At 39.6% G+C, this 26755-nt stretch overlaps 1 protein-coding gene across 1 annotated transcript in view; it reads right to left on the bottom strand.

Annotated features, from left to right (window-relative positions):
• Positions 1-23403: 23403 nt before the first annotated feature.
• The window catches only part of LOC122800844 (eotaxin-like), a 194030-nt gene continuing 190678 nt past the window's right edge, over positions 23404-26755 (bottom strand). Inside the window, exon 4 of the mRNA XM_044070158.1 lies at positions 23404-23789. Within this exon, the coding sequence (XP_043926093.1) occupies positions 23711-23789 (79 nt within the window). The 3' untranslated portion in view covers positions 23404-23710. The remainder of the gene's footprint in view (positions 23790-26755) is intronic.

Below are 26755 nucleotides of genomic sequence, written 5' to 3'. Positions count from 1 at the left end.
ATACAATATACATATTTTACATAGTATCCCATAATGCAAAGCATACTTGCACAGTGGGACCACCTTAGACATGTCATTGTTGTTATATTCCCATACACATGCCTACTGTGACAGTATATCAGCATATACTATCCCCTGCTATGGCACGTACTTGTTGGACATACCCTACCACTGACGGCAGGTTGTATGGAATTGTTCTGTTTAAAGCCCTCATGTAGCATCCCTTGTGGTGTCTGTGATGTGTACCTTGTGGCCTACTGCTGGACGCACAGTTTCTACAAGCATTAGTATGCTCAGCAAGACATCACTACATAAATACCTTTTCCCACTTTATGCACTGCTGGATGCACAGTTTCTACAAGCATTAGTATGCTCAGCAAGACATCACTACATAAATACCTTTTCCCACTTTATGCATTGCGGACACTTTTAATTAATGCAAACCAGGCTATACATACAGTAAATAATTAATACAAAACATGCTATACATAAACTTACATACAGAGTGTTCTACATACCTTGTTATCGTTGCAGACTTTCATCTCTATCTCTCTCACACTGCTTAAACAGGTATATGGTATGAGCATACGGTTTGCATGTCTGGCAAGTCATCCTTATATACGTCGATACCTGAAACATGTGGTTTCCTGCTGCCAATCGGTCTTCCATAGTGACTAATTACTTGCACATCAGCTGTGCAGCTACTCCATTCACAAATTACGCGGCAACAGTGGGGTATAATTTAATTCTCCACTTGGGCATTGCCCATTTGCCCTACCTTCGAGGAGATGGCCTGTATTGTATTTTGGTGTGTGTAATTGCAACTGCTATGTGTAGAGACAAGTATACTTTGGATTCATGTCCCTTGTGGATTGTGTGTGACAGCTAGAGTATGTGGTTCAACATGTGGGTGTACCTGTCATCCCAACCGTCTGATAACGGACTATTGCAATCAAAACCTATAACATCATCATTTGTTCCATTATACAATGGCTACAATTTTGCATGGCACCTTTAATTATGTCTCTCACTAGGTATGTTGACGGTTCTGCAGATGTAATTAACTGACTGGATGTTTGTGCTGTTATTACAGTCTGTATTGCTATAGTTTCTAGTGTGGGGGATGTTGGTGGGTGTACGTAGCATATACAGGTTTGTGGGGCTTGCATTTCTACATATTCCATATATATGTGTGTGGGCTCTGTCGCTAATTAAAGAGCTATCAGTTAGTAGACTTATGTTACGGGATTTTACATTGGGTTTTTGTTAATTGGTTTCTATATATAGTATGCAGGTGAGGTTGATACTCCCATACCTCCAGAATTGCAGCAATATGTAAAGGGATATGTCTAAATGACAGCTATCCCGGGTATTTCTGTCCCAGATATTTGCAGTCATTGCGGTTGTGTTGGTAACAGAACCTCTTTGCCATGGGTTGCCACCTTTTCATATGGCCATTGTTGGACACTTGTGGGACACACAGTGGTGTTTACAGGCTGACACATAGCCATGGTCAGTACACAGGATAGCACATACTTTTATCCTCAATACATACCTATTGTTGTGGGACTTTGGCTACTTATCATATTGCATGTAACATTTACGTTTCTTACATACAGGCATAACTATTTAATGCAACTATTACATAATATATGGGACATATTAATGTGTTACAATCTCGGACATTTGCCCTTTGTAATGTTTTATGTCAGGACACACCTGCCCAGGGAGGGGCTGTCTCTCCTAATGTGGGACAGGTGGTAACTGTATGCCTATGGCTAGCTATACCCACACCTACCATAATGATCTACCTCCGAGTTGGCACTAACAGACACATGATGCAGACACACACACACACACACACATTACAGTCATACGGAGACGCACATGGCACCCTCAACACACACATACACAGACTATGGCACTCACAAACACAGTTGAACACAGTACCTACGTGGACCGCAACACCGGCAGCGGTAACTAAATGTCCCTTCATATCGTCATACTATTACTCGCGGTTGTACTGTTCCGGTACTGTGTTCTTTCGGTCTTTCAGCCTCGTGGTTACGCGTGTCGGTATGTTACACATTCCATAGTTGATGGTATCCTATTTATTTGTACCTCCAAGGTGTTATGAATGTCGTTGACCTATCTATATATATTTGCAGATATCGTTGAATCCGTATATATCAACATATATCACTCTATCGCCCTTTCTATCTGTATTATATATATGTATATATGTGTAGATATATATATATAGATATATAGATATATATATATAGATATATATAGATATATAGATATATATATATAGATATATATATATAATATCTCTGACAGAGAAAGTGACAGGCAAGCTGCACCTTTCATTGTGTACTTGTCGGTGTATACTGTTTCCTGGACTCCGCACATTTGTGTCTGTACCTGACACATTACACACCTGCCGTAAGTTAGGGTTTCCAGCTGTCCCACTTTGTGAGGGACAGTCCCTCTTTGGGCAGTTGTGTCCTGCAAAATATTTGTAAACATGGCAAATGTCCTGAGATTTTAGGACATACTTATTTCCCATAGTTTATGTAATAGTTGCATAAAACAGTTATTCTGTATCTGAACCACCTATATGTTATAGAAACAGAATAAGTAAGTAAACATTACAAGAATAAGCTTTTATCTAGGCAAAACAGTGAAGTTCTGATTTTCGTACTGGCCAGGTGTATGTGTTGGCCTGCAGACATCTGACGTATGTCCCACATTGGTCATTTGAAGAGGTGGCAACCCTACCATAGGTACATCTTGGCTAGCAATAGTGTTAGGTGATTCTATACATGATTGCGTGTTCTACTCCTGGTAGTGGTCGTTTTACCCTTCAGAGCAGGGGCTATTAGTACAGGGGTGAATCATGCTGGTTTCACCTGTTCTGGACATCACTGACCGTGATCTGCATGATATTCGGAGAAGCTTATCCGTGATTCGTGCATATCCGTATAGTCATATTTAAATGTCGCTTACCAGCAGTAGGCAACGCATATTCCAGCTAACGTGTGCTAAACATGATCTGATGACCTGCATCCGACATGCATTACTCGTGCCTTTGGGATTATGTTACATCCCTTGCAGGACGTGGGACTGGGAACATGCACGACGGTCACTGCATTTAACACATGGACATCTGGTATTTGTACACGTGTTATGTCGTTTTGTACGTGGAGTATACTACGGCTGTTACTCCATACCGCACTCACATGGGTAACTCAGTTAGTTTACATATTGATGAGTCCAGTCAATGGTATGTCCATGTGATGTTTACTGGATGTGCTCCAGCATTGGGTATGTACATCACAGTGAGCCACACACGATACTGTGCTACACCTTCAAACGACCTTAGGTGGGGCATGCTGGGGTGACGAATACCTGTCATGGGTAAACCCCATGCCTTGACACAACATCCATGATTATATTATGTGGAGCCCCTCATTAACGCAGCAGGGACTCCGTGCTGAGTGTGTGCAGAACAGTGCTTACACACGTGCTCCCACGATTGCCTCTGCTCCCCTAAGCGACAGTTGGTTACTCGATGTTGTTGCGACGGCAGACACTGTTTGCCCCGTTTGGTTTATGGCCTCTGACAATTGGCCATGTACCTACCGATGTACCTGGGAACCTATACACACAGCACCACCATATGCTGATAGGTGCATGTACTGTTCAGGTGTTGACGTTCCGTGTTCCAATAGCTGTTGTGTGTACAATGTTTGAGGGCTGCCTATGTAGGATTCACACAGTGGGCCACCTATACATTACAATTTAAAGGTGTTCGTGTTTGTGTGCCATCCATTTTACTGTGTGTGCAGGTGGAGAGGTGTGTCAGTCCATAGGGGCCTACACTGTCAGAGTATGTGCTATACGTTCCCTCTTTGCCAAGGTGTAGGCATATTGGGCACATCTCCGTCTGCCTACTGGAGCTGGCACAGTGTGTTCATGGTCTGAATCCCTCTGTGCCTGTGATGGCCTTGGCAATTGCGGTGGGCTATGAGGGCCTTCACCATTTTGTTCCTGCTGCAGCTGTTTCCACAAGATCATATTATGTAGCATGGCACATACTATGATGATGTGGGCACACGTGCCTGGAGAGTACTGCAAGGCTCCACCAGATGTGTCCAAGCACCGGAACCGTGATTTCAGCATCCCGAACACACGCTCTATGATGATTCTGGTTTGTGCGTGTGCCTCATTATGGTGTTCTTGCATGGGTGTGTGTGCATTTCTGATGGGAGTCATCATCCACGGCTCCAGTGCATAGCCAGCATCCCCCACAAGGTGGCCATGTGCGATGTCCCCCCTGACAAATACCTGATACAGCTGTGAGGCATGCCAGATATGGGAGTCATGGTAGCTTCCAGGGCTGCCAGCACACACATCCATGATGATGCCCTGGGCATTGCACACAACCTGGCAGTTGATGGAGTGGAATCCCTTGCAGTTTATGTAACGCCTACCATGCTCACTGGGTGGTGACTTGATTTGTATGTGCATGCAGTCTATCGCACCCAGTACTTCTGGGTAGTGTGCCACACGGTGGAAGTGACGCATATTGCTGGCCAACTCCTCCTGAGTTTGGGGGAAGTATATATGCTCATTGGCATGTGGTAACATGGCATCCAGGAACTGGTGTAGTACCCTGGATGCTGATGCCTGTGAGATCCCCATTATATCTCTAGTTGGCCTTTGAAAGTTACCTGTGGATAGTATTCGCAAGCTTACACATACCTTCGTGTCCACTGGGATGGGTTCCCCTCTGTTGTTTCTGGTTCTTGGACGTGGCCAGCACAGCTCCACTATTTGCTGTAAGATGTCCCTGTCCACCCTGTAACGCTCTACTATCTCCAGATCATGTAGCCCCTGGTAGGTTACCCTTGGTCTGAACACTCTTCTCCTCCTCCAGGGCCTGCGGTGGTTGTCAACATCATCCTCCACATCACCGTCAGTCTCTAACACATGCTGATGAATCACAGCTATGGCAGCTCCCAACATGTACATTTTAAAAGTTCCCCGTGTGTTTACACCTATGGTGCAGGGTTTGGGAATACACAGGTGTGTGTAGGGTGCTTTCACACTTTATACTATTGTGCTGTGAACACCGATGATGTCATAGGGTGTGTATGTACGATCGTAGCTACAGGGTATCTTATGTGTTTTACTACCGGAACTACTATTGTGGTGCCTTTGGTGTTGAATTACATTTGGCTGCCGTGGATTACCTCTTGACCTTCCCTTTACATTTCTGCACATTCCACCTACCATTTTCTGGCATGCATCTAGCAGCATGCTTTCATTTGTACTTTCCTAGTCCTGGCTTATCTTGCGTAATGTGTGCTATTGCTGGTCTACTGTCGGTTTGCTTTGCTCTGCTATGACAGATCTCCTGTCTTTGCAATCCAATGCCTCCCCTCCTTTCTTTGCATTCCAATGCCTTCCCTATCCTGTTTTGCAGGTTTCTGTGAGCAGACTTGCCAGCTGCTGTCGATTGGCCGCCGTGAGTTGATTGGTGTTGATTGCTCATTAGTACTCCAATTACCCTACTTCAGCATTTCCTTATTTTCTTCCCCTGACCTTCCTGTTTGTGCTATTGTTCGCAGCACGTGCATCCGCTTACCGGGTTTCAGGCACGTTCTCATCCCCGTACACATGCGCTTTCGGGCACCATGTGTGCTCTCAGCTAAATGATTCTATACCTTCCTCCCCACCCCTGTCCTGCAGCTTTGCTTAGCAATGGCCAGGCCAGATTTGCATTGCTACAATGTGCTTACTGCTATGGTGGCACACCCCTCTGCTGAAGTCATGTATCTCCTCTGAACCACCCCTTGGTGTTATAGCACTGTGCCGTATGGTACAACCTTCATCCAGCAGAATGTTTGCAATTCAGTATTACCTGCCTCATTTGCATGCCATTGACTACTAATTCATAGTTACCGCGCCGAACACTGTCGCAGGCCCTTAGCAACTCTTGCACCTTGGTTGTGGTGTTCCATGCCTACCATTGCGTATTATGGTGTAAACCTGATTTGTATTACATTGCGATTTTTATGACATTTTTATATAATTTCTTTATGTTCCTGTTTGCGCACACATGCCCTGCAGTTGTACTGTGCGTTACTGTAGACATGACATTAAATGTTGTTTTTTAGGTGTTGTGCATCTTTTCATATGCCATTGGCTGTGTATTTAGCCATTGGCATATGTTAACTTTGTAATACATGAGTCTGGTCTGCTTCCATAGCTCCGATGTTCTGTTTGGGAAAATGTAAACCATGTTTTTTGGTTTACATTTCCGTGGGCTTACACTACGCCTGCACCACTTTATGAATTGTTGTCTGCCTTCATTTGCATGGTGCGACACTGCGCTTGGGGTGATTAGCATACCTATGCCGAGGGCTGCGCAGTTCTGGCATACGCCGGTAGTGCACGTGGAACTGGATCATACCTGAATCGCTCGACGGCCATGTTTGTCATTATTCCGCCTACGCTACGCCTGCGCCTGGCGCAAGCTTCATGAATCCCGGGGTTAGTTTTCTTTCTCTGTGTGTATTTACCTGGATAGATCAGTGGAAAGGACAGGCAGCTATTATTCAGAAAGGACAGGAATGAGTGGTTGTGTCCGGGGGGTTGAGAATAGAGGTTGCTATAGTCCTCATGCTGGGAAGACCCTGGAGTTGGTCTTGTTCTATAAGGGGTAAAGTAATGACATGTAATCTGTTTGAGTATATCATGGAGACCATTTTGGTGTGTTTGTGTCTGAGAGAGAGGTTTTTATTTATTCTTTTTGCTTTGGTGGGGTATAGGATTTAGCAAGGGAAGACATATTGATTGAAGTCATTAACATGGTAGGTTGTTAGTTATCAAATGCTTTCTTGCACTGTAGCAGGTAACTGGGTATGGTGACTGGCTTACTATTGAAGTAATTTTCTAGGAAAGGAAATCTTATTTTAGTTGTGCTTACATCCATTGGGTATCAGCAGGGATTGGAATTAGGCCAGATGGGCCACAATTGGATTTGCAACGTTTTGGGTGGCATTGAGCTTCTTAGCATCCTGATAGTACATTTTGCAGGTAATGATCTGAGCATAATTCTGAAGCTACAGTTGGTAGTTAGGATAAGTGTGAACATGTTTATTTTAAAGAGGTTATACCCAGGTATGTGCTTTATGTGGTCAGAGGTAGTACCATTGTCATTTTGGCATTGGATTGGGTTCATCAGCTTGTTAATTTTAGGCTATTTCAGCAACTGGCTGCTTTGGGTAGGGCAATGTGATGTCATCGTGGATCCATTTTGGGTCAAAGAGGATGGAGTACACCAGAATGATTTTGGTTTGACCTCTTAGGTGTACACTTATGTTTGTTTGGAGGCTTTGTTGAAGGTTTTGGAGTGAATAAGGGAGAACAGCCTGTCTCAGTCTCATTGGCAGAGAAGAGGGACAGGCTTATCCCTCTTCTGTTTCCCCTCTGGTGTTGGATGTTTAATTCAATGAGTTTGGGAATGAAAGTGAGTGATGGGACACTACTTAATAAGTAAAGTAAGCAAGCAGAGGTGAGGGCGCTAATTCATAAGTAAATATAAGTGACTGGAGGTTAGGACACTGTTTATTCTTTTAGTGTGAGCGAGGTTATGCTTTCCTAGTTAATGGTTTATGTGGATCTTCATGCTGGGATCAATTAATTAAAGTATTCAACAGAGTGGTTTGAGGAGATGTTGATAGGACACAAGGAAATTACCCACAATGAATTTAGGACCATTTTGGTACTAATGGAGATGGTACTAAAAAACAACTTCATCTTTTTTCAAGGTGAATATTTTAAACAAGAGAAAGGAGTGGCCATGGGGGCACACTGAGCCCCTACTTATGCTACTATAGTTATGACTTATTGGGAGAATGAATATTTATTAAAGTCTCCTTTTAAATGTTATTGGACATTATATGGAAGGTTTTTAGACAACCTTTGTTTTTTATGGAGGGGGAATTCAAACAAGTTTGATGAATTTGTGGAATACTTCAAAGGTACAACAGAATTTTTTGACTTTACCTACCAATTTAACGAACATGAGTTAACTTATTTAGATGTTAATATAAGGAAGAAAAATGGAAATTTTGTTTCCAGGATTCACCGAAAGGAAACCTTCTCAAACTCTTACTTGCATTACACCAGTGCCCACCCATTACATCAGAAGAAGGGGGTAATGAAAGGGCAATTAGTTAGACTGTGTAGGATGACCTCAGAAGATGAAACCTTTTCAAGGGAGGTATTGAAACTAAAAGAGTTATTTTTAAATAGAGGTTAGCCTGGTGAGTTGTTTGACAAAATTTCGAAAGAAGTATGGGATGAAAGGAAGATTAGATTTGCCCCTATTTTGGGGAAAACTTCTCCTGAAAAATGCAATGATGACAAACCGAGGACTGGAGGAGTTAATAATTTCAATCCAGGATTTGTTACCACCTATGATGGACAGTCTACTGTAGTGAGAAGGATAATAGACAGGGAATGGGACAATTTTTCTAAGGTCTCGGATTTGAAACACATATTTGATGAACCTCTAATATATACCTACCGTAAGGGGAGTACCATAAAGAACATGTTGGAAAGGGGCTTTAACAGGCTTAAAGAAGGAAAGTCAACCAGAGTGAAGAAAGGATTGTACAAATGTGGGAGGTGTAACTACTGTGCTTACCTTAAAACAGGAGATTTCTTTTACTTGGAAGCTAGGAAAAAGAAATTACAGTTACACACCTACGTTAACTGTGATTCCAAGGGGATTATATATTTAGTTACCTGTAATGAATGTGAATCTTTTTACGTAGGTAAATCTGAGAGAAAACTAAAACAAAGAATCTATGAACACCTATATGAAGTTAGAAACATATGTGACAACAATGCATTGTATAAACATAGTTTGACCTGTAAAACAAAACGGTTTCAGTTTTTTGTACTCGAGGTGGTTCCCTTGGACCCAAGGGGAGGGATGTGGAGACCCTAGTGGAGTACAGAGAATTATACTGGCAGCTAACCTTGGAAGCCAATAGACCTCCAGGTCTAAATGATATGATATCTTTAGCGCCAGTACTAAAACTTAGATCTGCCAAACTTTAAAAGCCCTTAACCTTGTGTGTGGTTTATTTTATTCAATTATTTATTTAATTTTTACATATACACACTTTTGACACAAGAGGGAGTCCTAAGTCTTTTTTTTTAGTTCAACAGTTTACATTTTTTGTTTTATACTTCTTGTTAAAAAATTATGGTTTTAATATGTGACTTGTATAACATTTAGGGGAAAAGTAATGTTTTAATGTAACTATGTATTTCAGTAGCTTATTACATATTCTAATTTTAAAAAGAGCACTAGTTTACCATTAATTGCTTTTGGATTCTTATTGGAGGTTGTGGGGATATAATTGTATTTAAACAGGCTGTGTGTGATGTTTTAGCCATCTGATGAAGTTGATGACGAAAATGGATATCGCGTGTTATGCGTTTATGCACATTTTCATTAAACAGAGTTTTTACTACTGAGCGTGCTTCTAACTTGGTTGTGGTGATACAACAGTGTGTACACTTATGTTTGTTTGGAGGCTTTGTTGAAGGTTTTGGAGTGAATAAGGGAGAACAGCCTGTGTCAGTCTCATTGGCAGAGAAGAGGGACAGGCTTATCCCTCTTCTGTTTCCCCTCTGGTGTTGGATGTTTAATTCAGTGAGTTTGGGAATGAAAGTGAGCGATGGGACACTACTTAATAAGTAAAGTAAGCAAGCAGAGGTGAGGGCACTAATTCATAAGTAAAAATAAGTGACTGGAGGTCAGGACACTGTTTATTCTTTTAGTGTGAGTGAGGTTATGCTTTCCTAGTTAATGGTTCATGTGGATCTTCATGCTGTGATCAATTAATTAAAGTATTCAACAGAGTTATGTTTATGGAAGTTTAATAAAGGTCAACAAATGTCATTTGGTGTGGTGTATTTATAAAAGGGGACCAGGACAAATGAGGTTTGGGAACAAACCAATTTGTCTAGGGACATGTACATGGAAGGATCAGGAGGAATAGTAATGGGGGTTATGATAAGAGTGGAAGAAGGTTAGAGTTGTGGGATGGAAGGGTTAAATTGTGAAAGTAGGAGGTCTGGGAGGAAATGAGGTAAGTGCAAGGAGGGGCTTAACTGGTTTTGTGTGAGTGTAAGTGGGTAAGGGATCAGATTTTGGTGTGAACTTGCTATCCCCCCCCTCCCTCTTTTGGGAACATTGGGAATTGTGTGGTTATTTTATAGGTTTGGTGTTTAGCCAGAGAAGAGGGGTAAGCTTGTCCCCCTTCTGTTCCCTCTCTGGTGTTGGATGTTTAATTCAATGAATTGGGGAAATAAAGTTAGCAATGGGACATTGCTTGATAAGTAAAGTAAACAAGCCGAGGTGAGGACACTGCTTCATGAGTAAAAATAAATGAGTGGAGGTGAGGAAGGTTACAATGCCCTAGTTAATGATTTCTATGGATGTTCATGTTGTGATCAATAAATTAAAGTATTATTCAATAGGGTTATGCTTATGGAACTTCAATAAAAAATGGTTAAATGTCATTTGGTGTGGTGTATTTATTGAGGGGGACTGGGACAAATGAAAAAAAAAACATGTCCTTTCTAATGTGCATGACACCACAGCTTTTGATTTCTCTTCTTGTTTATACATGATGACATGAAGAATGCTTCATTATTGACATTTAGTGCAAAAAAGTTACCTGCGGTGGTGGTGCTGCGGTAGCGTTGTTGCCTCACAGTAAGACGCTGTCCGGTTTGAGTCTCAGCTAGAGCGTCTTCTGCGTGGAGACATGTGTGAATGGGCGTACCTTCGTTGAAGGTTGTGCGTCAGGCCTGGCAAGCCGGTACGTAAAAATCAACTGCCAATCATTAGCAGACCGGAGTTCCGCTGTGGCGACCCCTAACCAGGAAAAGCCGAAAGACACAAGTGGAAATAAGTTACCTGTATACACATCTCATATGCAATTACTGCAGTTTATGCAATCATTCTGTAATGTATGTACTGTCCTTGCTAATTTTTATTTCAACTCTGCATGTCAAGAGTTATGAACAGGATTAATTATTACATTTCTATGGAAGTATTTATGTTACTAATATGCTTTGTGACTTAGGCACATTTGATTTCATTCTCTGAGTACATTTTCCCTATTTACCTCACTCTCTTATTATTTCTGCAAAAATTCCATTGTACTCTGTATACGTTGTTCCATTTAACTTCCCGTACATCTTAATTCTTTCAGTCAACTTGCCCTTATTTGCTATAAGCTGTCCATTCATGCTCACTTACTAGGTTTGTCTTTGTTTACATTGCAGTGCTCTAGCTTCCCTGCACCTTTTCATGGCTGACGAATGTATACGATTATTGAGTGGTATGTGCATTCAATGAGCTCTGGTGTTCATCGTACTAACATGCTCAACTCATGTAGGCATAGTGCGAAACTTACATGATTGCTAATCAATTCCATGGTGTATCTTCTTCTTATACTATGCAGTCACCAGTAATCTAGCCCTACTATGCTAATGTGTTATCATGTCTGTCTGTCTTCTCCTTAATGTTACTTTTTGGTCCATAAGGTCTGTTTCCACCAAGAAATCATTTTATTGAAATTACAATGTTTCCTTCAAAGTCTTGATACCTTGAAGGTTGTATAATAAGTAAGTATATGCAAGGGACAAAACCCTTTTCATGTTGTAAACTGAGGACTTGCCCTCAACTTCAATCAAGACTGTTGATTGATTAATTAACATATTAATTTATTTATGATGCATGTTTGTATGTATGTATGTATGTATGCATGTATGAATGTATACATATATCATTTATCTACTTATTCCTTCCAGGTTATAATGATGTGATCTCTCACTGTGGTTGGAATGAGATGGAGATATTTCAGAAATATATTCACATCTCAGACCACTTAATTTAACTCCTCCTCCTTCCAACCTCCATTTTGTGCAGTTTCTTACTCTTACCCGGTGAGATTTGATTCCTCCTGTGTCATCGTCGATAACATGTTTATCATTCAGTTCTCACTTATGATGCTTTCCCTCACTCTTGTCATATCTTGGCATCTGAGAAGTCATACTGAGCTTTTCTTCATGTCCTTGTCCTTTTGATATCTCTTCCAGCTACTTCCCACCATGACCCCCTAGCTCAGTATCACCATTTCCTCTGGTCACTGCTTGTGCCTTTTTCCATTTCCTTTGACCTTAGTACCTGCCTAACATAATTCAAATGATTCCATCCCTCCATACATTCTGATCTTTACATTTCTACAATCAATAATACAATAGATATTATATATAAATATAATTCACTTAAAGAACTAACAGAATATAAAATAAATCAGCATATACCCATTCAAAAGTCACAACATTTCAGGAACTTTAAAACTATAAGCATATGCTCTTCTCATGAATTCTCACTGGTTAACTTTCTGTCTATGTGACCTACACTGTCTTGTTTTATCTTTCTGCACTTTGATTTCATGCGGCAGTCGTGAAGAATCTAAAAATAAGACACCCCTTTGAAAAAGGTATAGCTGGTGACAAACAAATTTAATTAGCAAATCCATAAATAGATGCATATGTCATTAAGTAAATTGTTGCTCATTTTTGTTTTGTTAATGTAGAAAAAAAAAGCCTGGCAATTGTTATATCTTTACAGCTTCCACTGGTATAATTGTTTATCATTAGTAACTCTGAGCTTCTTAAGAGTAATTTTGTTTATATAATGGAACTAGAGGTCGGCTTGGTGCCATATTATTCCTCTCACACATACTAATGACCTCTGTCCATTTTCTGCCACAGAGGTACATAGAAGCAGTCAGAGTGTCAATGTTGTGAGTTCACAGATGGTGAAACTGGGCTTTGCAGTCATCACGTATATGGTAGCCCTGCAGGTCACATAAACAGAATACCAAATGTAGTTTACTAACACACACCCATATGTGTGTGTGTGTGTGTGTGTGTGTGTGTGTGTGTGTGTGTGTGTGTGTGTATATATATATAAGGTCAAAGGACAGCAATGCATCCGTATGTGTAAGAGGAATAATAGGGCACCCAGTGATGATAAGCTAATCTCTAGTTCCATTATAAAAACAAATGACTCTAGAGAAGTCAAGAGTCAAACATGATATACAATGATGGCAACAGAAACTGTAAAGATCTTTTTTTTTTTTTTTTGGTGGAGTGATAAACAGAAGGGCAAATATAACAAAAATAATAAACATACAGTAGTGAAAACCATGGCAGAGTCCACTGTGTTATGAAGAAACATATTTAGCAGTACACAGCTGACACATATTGCAGACTAGGTATACTACACACCAGCGCAGATCTTACTTGTCAAATCTGTATGCGCCTCCAGGTCTATAGCATACCTTACCTTAAAAAGGCATTTTGCCTGTCATAGGGGCAGCCTAGTCAATATTCCCGACTTGCCATTCGGGTGTGCTTTACCCTGAACACAGGTTACATGTCTGCTTGTGCTAGCATTTCAACAAATGGCTGCTTGTTATCAAACAGTGTCTCATCCAGCCATATTAATTTAGGTAGCATGATGACCCATGACATGGGCAGGACCCACATCTGTGATTAAAATCTCTGTTATGGGTTAACTACTATTAGGCTAACCTTGCAGTGCGATGCAGGCAGAGCACAGTTGAGACTCCATGCATCTGTATGCTGTCATGCTTTCTGTTAAGCTGTGAATGATCTGTGTGCATACAGGGCTTTCAAGTGGTGTGTACATGTGGATATTTGTAATTTTAATGGATGTGTCATACAGTATAACCTGTGTATGGTATATGTGTTTGAAATGCATTCTCTGTCTGACTGAGCTGTATTCCTCTAAGCAGTTCTGCCCATCATATATACTATGGCCACTTGCAGGATCCTGGTGCACTCTAATGTTGCTGTTTTACCTGCATATCCTGCCTACTGTCTCTTTCTCATGTTGAAAAAGCCTATCTTATCCTGCATATTTGCTGTCTACGTCTGTCCTTTTGCTGTAAATCTGTCTCCCTCTACAGGTTAGGTTGCCTGTGGCTGCTCAAATCCCTTTTCTCCTGTCAGTGTGCATTTCCTTACTAAATTTTCCCATCAGCTTTCTTCAGCAGTGTGTCTACATATTTTGTGGCTCATTCAATCGTGTGCCATGTGATGTGCACACTTGTGTTCTTTTCTAGCCATCCCAGTGTACGTTGATATCCCAGTGAATGAATGGGGACAAATGTCTTTGCTGTTCTGTATGAATTTTTCAAATTTGACTTTACACTACAAAAGGGTCTGTCAAGTGCAGACATCTTGTAAAAGACTGGCATACTTCCTATATATATTTATGAGAATACAATATTATAAAATTGGTATTAATTAAGACTGTACTAACTTTCATAATGATCCAAATTCCAGGTCATGGAAGTAACGCCTCATGCATTCCTTTCCTTTGTTTAAAAAGATCACACTATAGAATACAATCAATTGATAAATGACCACACAGCACATTGTGGAAAGTATATCATCAGCATTATTTGTTCGGTCTTAATTGAAAAGTAAACAGATGTGCAGATGGGTCATTCAATTAAAATGCAGTAAATAAAGTAAGACCCCGACAATTCATGTGTCCAGAAACGTTTTATTTTGATACATCCAGAGGATGTCAATATATTCTGACATTGCAAACATTGGTGTTTATTCACTAAAATACATATCAGCATTTTCTTTTATTTATAGTCAGTTAATCTTTTAGAAATCTGATGCTTTTAAACACAGACAGGATAGAATTCTTTCTCATATATTAATTAATCCCCTTAGGCTGCTGTGTGTCTCAGGCTCGAAGTGAATATCCGCATCCCTGCGAACCTGAGTTCCTGCCTTTTCCATTCTTAGAAGCCCTGTGGAATCCAAATTAAGGAACAGAGTCCTGAAGAGGATTTGTTCTTCCTTCCCACTAAGACTTACTACCCTGAATAGTCCTTGTTTGAAACCCTGCGAACCTGAGTTCCTGCCTTTTCCATTCTTAGAAGCCCAGTGGAATCCAAGTTAAGGAACAGAGTCCTGAAGAGGATTTGTTCTTCCTTCCCACTAAGACTTACTACCTTAAATAGTCCTTGTTTGAAACCCTGCGAACCTGAGTTCCTGCCTTTACCATTCTTAGAAGCCCCATGGAATCCAAGTTAAGGAACAGAGTCCTGAAGAGGATTTGTTCTTGCTTCCCACTAAGACTTACTACCCTGAATAGTCCTTGTTTGAAAGTATGTCCTGCTAATGTATTTTTAACTTATAATACTCCAGGTTATTTGACTTCCCTCCCATGTTAACCAGCAGCCTACTAACCCCCCCCTCCGGTAGCGGTTAAGTGTCCCTCTCTCACCCTCTTTCTACATCTTTGTCCTTAGGATAACACTCACCTCTAGATCACCATATCGCAGTAGTGAACTCTTTGCTTGCTCTGTCTCTCGTCATTTCAGACTATGGCCCCTAGGTGGCACCCAATTCACTAGATAACTATATACTCCCTAATCCTTACACTAGAGTTTTTTTTGTTTTTCCTGCTATCTTTCTAGTCTTAACCCCTTTCTATTTCTGTACTACATCCATCTTTAATACCTCACCTAGCTTCCAAACTATTATTTTATCTCTCCCAATCTACCTATATTCCTCCCTTTACTTTCTCTTACAGTCCACTATTACCTGCACTGAACACTGTGCCTCTTTCACTTCTCACTGATTGTTTTCTGCACCTTGGTCCCCTCTGCACCTCTGCCTGTACTGCACTACCTTAGTCTCTTTTACTCTTCCTCTTGTTTAGTCTTCCTCTCTTTTCTCTAACTCTAAGACCTCTCTTCCCTTCTGCCTATACTGCTCTAGCTTAGTCCTCTACACTACCTTTAGATTACGCCTACTCTATCCTAGGTCGACGTCATCTCTTCCATACTATGCCTAGAATACCTCTGTCCTTCTCTCATTTCTAACCTATACTACCTGTAGTCTCTTCTTTGAACCCATAACTATTATACTCCTTTTTTTCCTGGGCCCTGTGAGCTTCTTAGTTAAAGAACTCGCGATCACTGTTATCCCCTTCTGCTCTCTATTAACCCTGGGCCACCCCTTCCCTTCTCTCCCCTCCCCATTGGATCCATTTCCGGTCTCATATTACAAATATACCCCCCTCTAAGCAGCTCCTTCCCTATTACTCTCCCCTTAGGCTGCTGTGTGTCTCGGGCTCGAAGTGAATATCCGCATGTGAGTACATAGCTGCATTCTTATGTTGGTATTCTTTATGTTGTTTAATTAAATGCAACACTCATTTTATGTTTTCTGGTAAATTAAATGTACCTCGCATTGATTGTTGGTTACACATTTACTGAACCTGTAACTCTAGTATCTGATTCTAGTCTACCTTTAGTAAGACAACTGCGTCACTGGGACCCACATGGAGTGCGTTTTAACCGGGTAATAACTAAGCCGGTAAACCTCTACCACTTTATATCTGGCTCTGCTTAGGCGTTCTATTAGCAGTTTTTCAATCGGAAACAATATAGCTGGTAAACTTGTTCTCTGTTGGTGGCTTATTTGAGACACGTTGTTTTGTAGGCAATTGCCGTGAGTACTGAGCTGGTAAACCTCTACTACTTTATACCTGGCTCTGCTTATGAGTTCTGTTGGTGGTTTTTCAATCGGAAACATTATAGCTGGTAAATTGGTTCACTGTTAGTGACATATTTGAGACATGTTGTTTTGTAGGCAACTACAGTGAGCACACGACTGTGATATAACTCCCATCCAAGCAGCTTCTATAGCGGGGGATGTGTATTGCAATGCTTATTCTAGCGTACACGTGCTTTCTTTACGAAACACCCTTGTAAGCAACTTCTATATTCGGGCTGTGTATGTTTCGCCGCTTATCTAGCATCCACGTGACTCCCAACTACACAGTGTCTATATTCCGAGGCTGGAAGTGATATTTAATATATAATACTTGCTATGCTAACAAGTGTAAGCTGATTTAATAACAATACTGTTACATTCATGTCTAGTGGATAATACCGCTAATTTTTCTAGCTCCCTTGTAGCTCCTAATTTCTTAGTTTAGGTGTTTGTGGCCAGATATTTGATGTTAGCTAAGGCTAAACTTATTCTGGTACATAAACAGACATTTTGCAAACAACTGTACCTTGATTGTATGTTCTACTGATTGTATGTTCTACTGATAGTATGATAATTGCTAAGGCTAAAGTTATTTTGTACCTAAACAGACATTCTGCAAACAACTGTACCCTGTTTGTATGTTCTGCTCTGTATTAACCCTTCTCTGGCATGCTTATTTTACACTATGGTAAGGGGTCAGTCTTTCTGCTCTAACTCTAGACTTAGGATGTAAGGTACTATGTTTGGTTGTCTCTTATCTACATCCTTTGACTGTTGTATTTACCTAATTATCTTCTCTCTCTTCCTCATATTTTACCAGCCATGTGAACCTGAATTCCTGCATTTTCCATTCTTAGAAGCCCCGTGGAATCCAAGTTAAGGAACAGAGTCCTGAAGAGGATTTGTTTTTCCTTCCCACTAAGACTTACTACCCTGAATAGTCCTTGTTTGAAAGTATGTCCTGCTAATGTATTTTTAACTTAGAATACTCCAGGTTATTTGACTTCCCTCCCACGTTAACCAGCAGCCTACCAACCCCCCCCCTCCAGTAACGGTTAAGTGTCCCTCTCTCACCCTCTTTCTACATCTTTGCCCTTAGGATAACACTCACCTCTAGATCATCATATCTCAGTAGTGAACGCTTTGCTTGCTCTGTCTCTCATCATTTCAGACTATGGCCACTAGGTGGGACCCCATTCACTAGATAACTATATACTCCCTAATCCTTACACTAGAGTTTTGTTTTTGTTTTTCCTGCTATCTTTCTAGTCTTAACCCCTTTCTACTTCTGTACTACATCCATCTTTAGTACCTTACCTAGCTTCCAAACTATTATTTTATCTCTCCCAACCTACCTATATTCCTCCCTTTACTTTATCTTACAGTCCACTATTACCTGCACTGAACACTGTGCCTCTTTCACTTCTCACTGATTGTTTTCTGTGCCTTGGTCCCCTCTCTGGCTCTTCCCGCTCCATTCGCCCTGCAGGCTCACTCCACTCCCCTACCCTACCCCCAAGTTCCACCCACCCCCAGTAGCCTTAACCTTATACTTGCTCAGCCACATGCCCAACCTACTCACATCCTATCACATTTCCTGCCTCATTCACACTTACAAACTCTCCACTCCCATCTTACTACCACACCCCATTCCATACCATCCTAGTACTACTAATTTCCAACCTTGCTAAACTCTCCAAAATAAATATGCCCCTGACTTTTAAACTACTTTATTTACTCCTACTCCTTAACATTCTACTCTTATACTATACACTTACTTCCTAAGAACACCACACCCTTAGCAGATCTCCTAGTTTATCTAAACACACAAACTCTGTCCTTCCTCTGGCTGAACAAACCTATATTAACCTCCTGGCATCTTATCCTTACCTACCCCCTCACTATCACAGGATACTCCATAACAAGTATCACACTACTAGAACGTTCTACCTAATATCTTCTAAAAATTCAAAAATAATTCCATTCCCTCAAAGACTCTTACTCTCACATGGGGACATTCACCCTAACCATGGCCCACACGATTCCCTCCTCCACACCCTCTCAAACCAATCTACTAACAACTTGAGCTCACCTTTCTCTTCTAACTCCCTTTCAATAGCACACCTAAATATTCATAGCATCAACAATAAAATTACACAACTCCATGCTTTAATTGACCTCTACTCATTTGATATCCTCTGTCTTACTGAGACATGGCTTAAACCAGGTATCAAAGACAATGAAATTATTCCTCCTTGCTATAACATTTTAAGGCAGGATCGTCTAAACAAAAATGGTGGGGGAGTTGCCTTACTTTATAAATCTGAACTGCAAGTGACCTCAATTGACTCCCAGCCTCCCTCCCCTGCCAATGCTGAAATACTCTGTAGCAAACTCCAAGTAAATAAAAGCAAAGCCATATATATAATATGTTCCTATATCCCTCCTGGCAACAACTTAAATACACTTGAAAACATTCTTAGCTGGCTCTCCTGTAACTTTCCACAGGAAACTATTATCTTAGGAGACTTTAATATAGATTAGAACTCCTGTATATCCCCAAAACCCACCCATCACCTCAACCTCTTTAGTTTTCAACAAACCATAAATTCCCCTACTAGGATTCACAAATCTACCAATAAACACGCCATCTTGGGACTGGATATTGGTCAACAATAATCCCCTCTCATATAAAACAGGAATACTCCCAGACAATATCAGTGACCATCTTCTTACCTACATAACTAAACAAAAAAATAACAATCTCAAGCAGGCTATCTATCGTACTATACATAACAACAAAAATTTTAACCTTCCAACTTTCCTTAATGAACTGAATGCATGTAACTGGTCAGCTCTAAAACACCTCCCACTTGATGAAGCAGTTATCCATTTTAATAACACGTTCCTCCAAATTCTTGAGCGTCAGGATCCCTCTCGCTTAATTAGAACAAGATCCAAAGCTGCCCCATGGCTTTCTAAAGAGACCAAGCAAACAATGCTATTAAGGAATAAACTATGGGCAAAATGGAGATCTACTAAAAACCCAACTGACCATAAAAACTTCAAACACCTCAGAAATACTACAAAAAAACTCACCCATGTTGATAAAAAAAATCACCTTCAATATCAACAAAATCAAAACCATAACCCCAACAAATTCTTGTCAGGAATTAATAAACTGCCCCATCCAGGGAATACCAAAACACCTACTCCAGCTAACTTAGCTCAGACCCCTCCCAATGCAATAGCCAATATGTTCAATAACTTCTTGGAAACAGTCACCTCTCTAGCAAAGACCATGGCTCCCCTCACCTCCCTTCAAAATACCTCTCCTCAAAATAACACCCCCACTCTAAAATTTAGTACAGTCTCCACAACCCATATACGTAAGTTATTCTCAAAACTTAAGCCATGCACCCCTTCAGCTGACCAACTACCAGCTGAATATATGAAGCTAGCAGCAGCAGAACTAGCATACCCAGTCTCTTTCTTAATTAACAGAACTATAACCAAATCAACTATTCCTTCCCTCTGGAAGGTCTCCCATATCATTCCCCTGCATAAAGGTGGTAACACTAATGAACTTTCTAATTTCCATCCTATAGCCTTACTATCACCTCTTTCTAAAATTATGGAACGTTGTATACACCAACAACTCTTATACAATCTTTAACATAATAGCCTACTTGCAGATTCCCAATATGGTTTTAGACCTTTCCATAGTACTTCCACTGCACTTTTCTCCTTCACAGATACTATCAACAAAAATCGCAATAACAACCAATTTTCCTCTGCTTTATTTCTTGACCTCTCTAAAGCCTTTGATATGGTGAACCATCAACTTTTGCTACATACTCTGAAATCTCTCTCACTTAACTCTTCAGCATTGCACTGGTTTGACTCTTATTTGAAAGATAGAAAACAAGCAGTCCTTTGGGACAGCCATCTATCCCCTCAGCTCCCAGTCACTATCGGTGTCTCTCAAGGTTCCATCTTAGGTCCCCTTCTCTTCTTCATATTTACAAATAACCTGTCTACTTCACTCCCAACATCCACATGTATTCAGTATGCAGATGATTCAACTCTCATCTGTTCTGCTGTTTCTCCAGCTGAACTTCATTCTACCACCCAAAAAGTCTTTACAGTAGCAGAAAAATGGTTCCAACATATCTGTCTCCTCCTGAATCCCAAAAAAACAAATTATTACTCTTCTCCCCAACCCTTAAGTCTGCCCCTTTCTCCTTTTCTATTGTGTCTAATAATGGCACTATCATTACACCTGATTCTTCCACTAAACTTCTAGGCTTTACAGTAGATAATCAACTAAACTTTGATTGACACATTGACCTAACCATCAAAACAGTTAATAAAAAGATAGGTGCCCTCTATAGACTTAAGCCCTTTCTTACACCTACCACCAGAGTGTCTCTAGCCCAAACTCATCTCATCTCTACAGTATTGTATGCTTCTCCTTCTCTCATAAACCTTTCAAAATCAAACCTTCAGAAACTTGCCACAGCCTACCATAGCATTGCCAGGTTTGCCACAGGTTCCCCATTTCAAACCCATCATTGTGTTTAATCTCAAAAAGCTTGACTGGCTCGAACTCCAAAATCTTATTCTCCTACATCAACTAGTTATCACCTATAAAATTCTCCATTACCCTACTAATACTCCCATACTTAATAACCTTATTGCCCCTTACAGGAATCTTACTTCCCTCCACTCAGCTAACAAACCACTAGTTGCCACTTTCAAATCACACAATAAAGCTGGTGACTCCTTGTTTACAAATAGCGTTGGCTAATACTGGAATAAACTTCCCACAGAACTGACCACTCTAGGCTCTCCACAGCTTTTCAAGAAACAACTAAAGAACTATTTCAAATCTCACTGGCTATGCCCTTGCTCTAATCCTGACTGACCTCAGCATCCAACTCTCTTTACAGTTCTGTCCTTTACTCTTCTACTTGTCTCTATCACTAGTACTACCCCTGCTCTGTAGCTCACCTTGAATGTCACTTGCATTTACTTTCCTACAACATCCCTTTTTTCGTTCTACTTGATATATTACTGCAACCAGTCATCTCTCTATTTATTTAAACCTTATCCTGCTCCCTGATGTGCTAACTGTTTCTTTATAACTAGTGCCCTGGTACTAAATGTTATCATTATTGTTAATACTGTACATATTATACAAACTCTTGGGCGAGTCACTATTCTCTCTCACTCTTCAACTTTAATATTCTTGCCTTGTAAAGAATATGGGATTAGGAATCCTCACTGTATTTTAGATTTTGTTGAATTTGCTTCTGTTCTGTTACTATGTTAATAGTTCTTTACATGCCTATAATTTGTGATCTTACTGTGCTGTTTTCATGTTCTTTTATGATTTACTAGTGTATAGTGGAGCTTTTCTCCTCGGGCCTCTGCTGAAAATGGGCAAGTATCCAACCAGACTAGCCCGGTCAACAAATGTAAAATAAATAAATAAAAATAAATATACAGTAATAAATAACCACCTAAATACATACTTGTACATTTTTTGCAAGAATCCATTAATATTTTCCTATAAAAATATATATCAATTCATTTTTTACTAAGTTTGTTGAACAATAATTGAAAAGAGTAATCCAATTATTCAAAACATACACTTGGAAATCACTGTAGTGTTTAGACACTAAAAAATGGATATTTTCATTTTGTGTTACTGAAACAATTGATTTTCTAACATTTGACATTTTGTGGAGATGTATTACTATAACAAATATCCTACAGATGGGTGAGAATTGAACTTTTGAGAGTCAGTTGCTTGAAGTGCAAACTGCAGAAGATTGGAGCTCCTCCACAGGAAATCATTGTTGCTGAACCCTTTTTGAGGGTAATTTCCCCCTTATCTGAGTAAGTGCCACCATGGATATGGTATACATATTAGTTGTGGGGAAAGCCCCACTGAAAAAAAAAAAAAAAAACAGAGTTGGACCTACAGGGAACGCAGTTTGGGGATTCTGATCCTTGGCAAGTCAGAATTTGGCAACTCATGCTTGAAGCTTCCTGTAAAACAATGAAATGTCATTATTGTGACTTTCATTAATCTTTGCATCTAATACTGTGTGTTGGCAAGAGATTTAGTGAATATGGAATTCTGCCTGTAATGAGTTATCATATTTGGGTATTTATTTATCCCAGGTTCAGCTTTTTGTTTAGTCATTTTTTTTTAAATATAAATATGATTTCCAAGCTAATATTTTTTTCAAATCTATACCCAACTGTTTTCTTTCTTACAAATGGTACTATATCTGAGTCAGGGGCAGTGATACCAAGGTCATATAAAAGGAATTCAACACATTTTTTATTACAGCTTGAAATAAACTGCAGCAATGTCATTATAAGAGGTACATGATTTCAATTGTACCTCCCATACAATTTTTGAGGGTATGGGTTGAAGGAAATATCAGGTTTCTGGCTTCAGCTATGAAAATGATTACTTTGAGGTGATACATTTTCTGCCAATGAAGTCATTTAAGATGGACTGTACATATGTCCCAGACAGCTGGCTAGCTTCCCAGTTGCAAATGTAAAGTACTGAATGATAAAAACATTTGCTAACATTCCATTAAAACATTTAGAGTAAGGCATTGTTATCATAGTGAAAAAATACTGATAAAAAAAACATTGCTCGTATGCATTTTGGGGCCTATTATCAGAGTTTGTGATTGTAAGCAAAATTAAACTGTGCAGTTAACAACAGAATGAATGTAACAGGAAACATGGAGCTATGACATATAGTCAAAGAGCACACATATGTTTCAGTTAACTTTTTTCAGTAGCAAACTGCTAATGAGGCTGTGCAAAGTTAATAGAACATCAGTATGTGGCAATCAAATTAAAATGGCTGTTAATGACTAAGTAACTTGAATCCAGTGATGCATTTTAAAACATATCGCATCTTAATATGGAGGTCAGGCTTCTCTGTGCTCTCCTAAAACGATGTAGGTTTGAATCCTTGATTGCTCTGTGTTGTAGCAGGAGCTTCATTGTCATTTGGATATTTAAGTTTGCTGAAAAACAAAATAAAACACTTTATTTATTCAAGCAGTAAATTGATCCATATATATTGTTTCTTTAAGTATTCCCTCAATTCTCATGCATGTTTTGAAAGTCATGGACAAATAATTATTCTTCAAAAAGAATCAGAGTTTAACATTTTCAGTTATCTAATTTGGCAAATCACTGCCTTTTCACAGAGAACCTAGCATTTTTAAGCCACTCACACATTCCTTGGTTGTGCGTCAGCACAAGCGTATACAGCAACTGTTGTTCTTTTCTTAACAAGCTGTCCTGTGCTCGGTGATGGTTTTACTGGTGGTTATGGGAAGAAAGCCCTCTGCCATTTATAAAATAAAATGCAAGTAGTAAGCTATGGAGTTCAATACAACCCACAGGGATTATATGCTTAATGGAAAAATGGATGAGGTATCTGGCTATGGTGGACTATGTTTATGATAAACAATGCTTAAAGTCACTTGGCAATTATCTCACAACAGAAAATTCAGAAGGATATGAGACAAGTGTTTTGCATATTACGTAAATGGCATGCCTGGCATGCTGTTTTTAGAATGTCAAAAAAGTGATGACAAGAAAAACATATTTTTAATGAAAACCAGTGCATAAATATGTTCCTTTAGAATAATGTGAGAATATATCATTGACAAAAAAATACACCACTCACTGGAATAATACTGGAGTTAAGGTCTATTCTAGCTATAAAAACAAATCCTCAAAAATTATAATTTACAGACATTTTAATGATTTTTGTGTTTTAACTTTGAATGGTTATGTCCCAGCTGGCCAAATCTTTAACTGGTCAGTCACAACCAATTAACAACACAACTTCCCCCCAAATGCATCCATACAGCAGTCACACAATATAGTATACTAACCCCATGGCTGCATAACTAGAGGGAAGGGAGATGTACCCTGCAAGGGATAGCATACTGCTTATTCTGTCTGCAGTCTCCTGTCGTGATGAACCTCTAAGAATTATAAGACTAGGGAAAAATGCACTGCAGAAAGAATGCATGAAGAAAAGGCCACTTACCACTCAGAGAGCTATTTTGAATACTAAGTTGTACCTAAACATGTTTCTAAAACTTAAAATAACTATATCTAGTATAGAAATGCATTTGCATTCCGATGATGTCAGGTATGAGTGCAGCCAAAAAATAAATGTTTTAAATGATTGACATTAGGTGAAATGAAGTAATGCAGTTCATGAAATCTTGTTGGGGTTTTCCTTTTTTATTCACTGCTAATCAGCTGAAAGATGACATTTCAACAAAAGTTTCTCCTCTCTTCTTTGACTTTAATGAATGAGAGTTAGTTGATACAAGACATTCTTAATAAATCTTTCTGGTGAAATTACAGCTTTACTATAGGATCAGACCTGTCAATGTGCATTTCATGTGAAAGATAGTGAATAAAATGACTAATAAGTATCACTGTCCTGATCAGGGTAGCCATTACTGGACAGTACATTGCAGTCAGCACCTGTTTCACCAGATTAACACAATACATCCCAGACTCACCCCTGAGCCATACTGCTAAGACAACTCATTAGGAAACTGTGAAGGCTTACAACTGTGCTGTATATTCTAACTCACATGTACATGCATAGCCTTAGAAAACATTTGTCACTGCACTGTGCACAGGACAGAGGTCAGTGGTAGCTCTCACACTGTTATGCTAGAAGCATGACAGTACTTGTCCTTGCACTGAAATGTCATACCTGTTATCACTGGATCCCTACATTTTACCAATGTCCATTTCAGGTTGTACTGCAGGGTATGAATGTACCAGTCATATATGGTAAGATATGCTGTAGTGCCAGTTCTATCCCCTATATGGATCTAGCATCGAAGGCATTTCACTAATAATCCTCTGTAAAGGATAAGGCATGCATGGAGTTGTGATTACCATAAGCCCATAGTTGGTAGATATCAATCTGCTACAATGTGTCTCTCTATTGGACCCCCCTCCTCCCCAACATGTACACAATGCAAATTTAAGGCTTTCCTAAGTCAAAAAAATTTTAATACCCCCTAGATGCTGCAATCTCAGTGTTAGAAATACATATGATAATTTATGTAGGAGGGAAAAAAGCCACCCAGTCATCAAGAAACAGTATTTCTAAAACTGTTTTTTAATTACTGACTCTTTAAACATTACTTCACATTAGAAGAGAAGTGCTCATTCAAAGTAACTGCTCAAAAAGATAATAAAAATTAACTGAGACATCATGAAAAAAAAGAAGACTTGTAGTCTCATGAATTAGGAATTGTCTGTCAGCAGTTTACCTGATAGATGGGGATGATTGTATAAGGATTTTTATGTTCTTCAATGTGAATCAAGAAAAGGTAAAAAAATGTTTTACTTCTTTTCATAGCACTGAGAAAAGGCATTTCACAAGTATCCCATATTTCCAAAATGCAGCAGTTCAAATGGAAATGACAGATAATCTGAGTGTGTGCTGCAGAGGCTTTACCACCATGTAAAATACCATGCTGTACCTCTCAAGAAAAAGCTGTATGCTCATTGGACTCCAAGCAGAGAGTAATAACTGTACTACAACATGTTTATTATAACAGGTGACACTTAATATTAGCTAACAAGCAAGATATATAAAAAAAAACATTATTCCTAAAATTGTATCCATTCAGGAACCTGTAGTATTAAGGCAGACTCTATGCATAACTGACTAAAGAGTCCAAAAGGATGACACAGTATTCAAACTTCCGCTGTTTTACTCATGTGATAAAATGCTCATTAAATGTTATACTACATCATGAGAAACCTATAACTAGGTAGCGCAAACACAACATTCCAACTGGTTAATGAACAGCCCAGCAATCTACAAATTACTTTGTGATGCCAGCTGGAACATTCAATAGCTGAGTGCAAGCAGACACATTTTTCATTATGAAAAACTTTAAAAAAGATAAGAACAATGCAAACATAGACACACACC

The sequence above is a fragment of the Protopterus annectens genome, chromosome 4.part1, assembly GCF_019279795.1.
Source record: "Protopterus annectens isolate FY-2018-M chromosome 4.part1, PAN1.0, whole genome shotgun sequence".
NCBI classification, from domain to species: domain Eukaryota; kingdom Metazoa; phylum Chordata; order Ceratodontiformes; family Protopteridae; genus Protopterus; species Protopterus annectens.
This window is presented reverse-complemented; position numbering and strand designations above follow the sequence as displayed.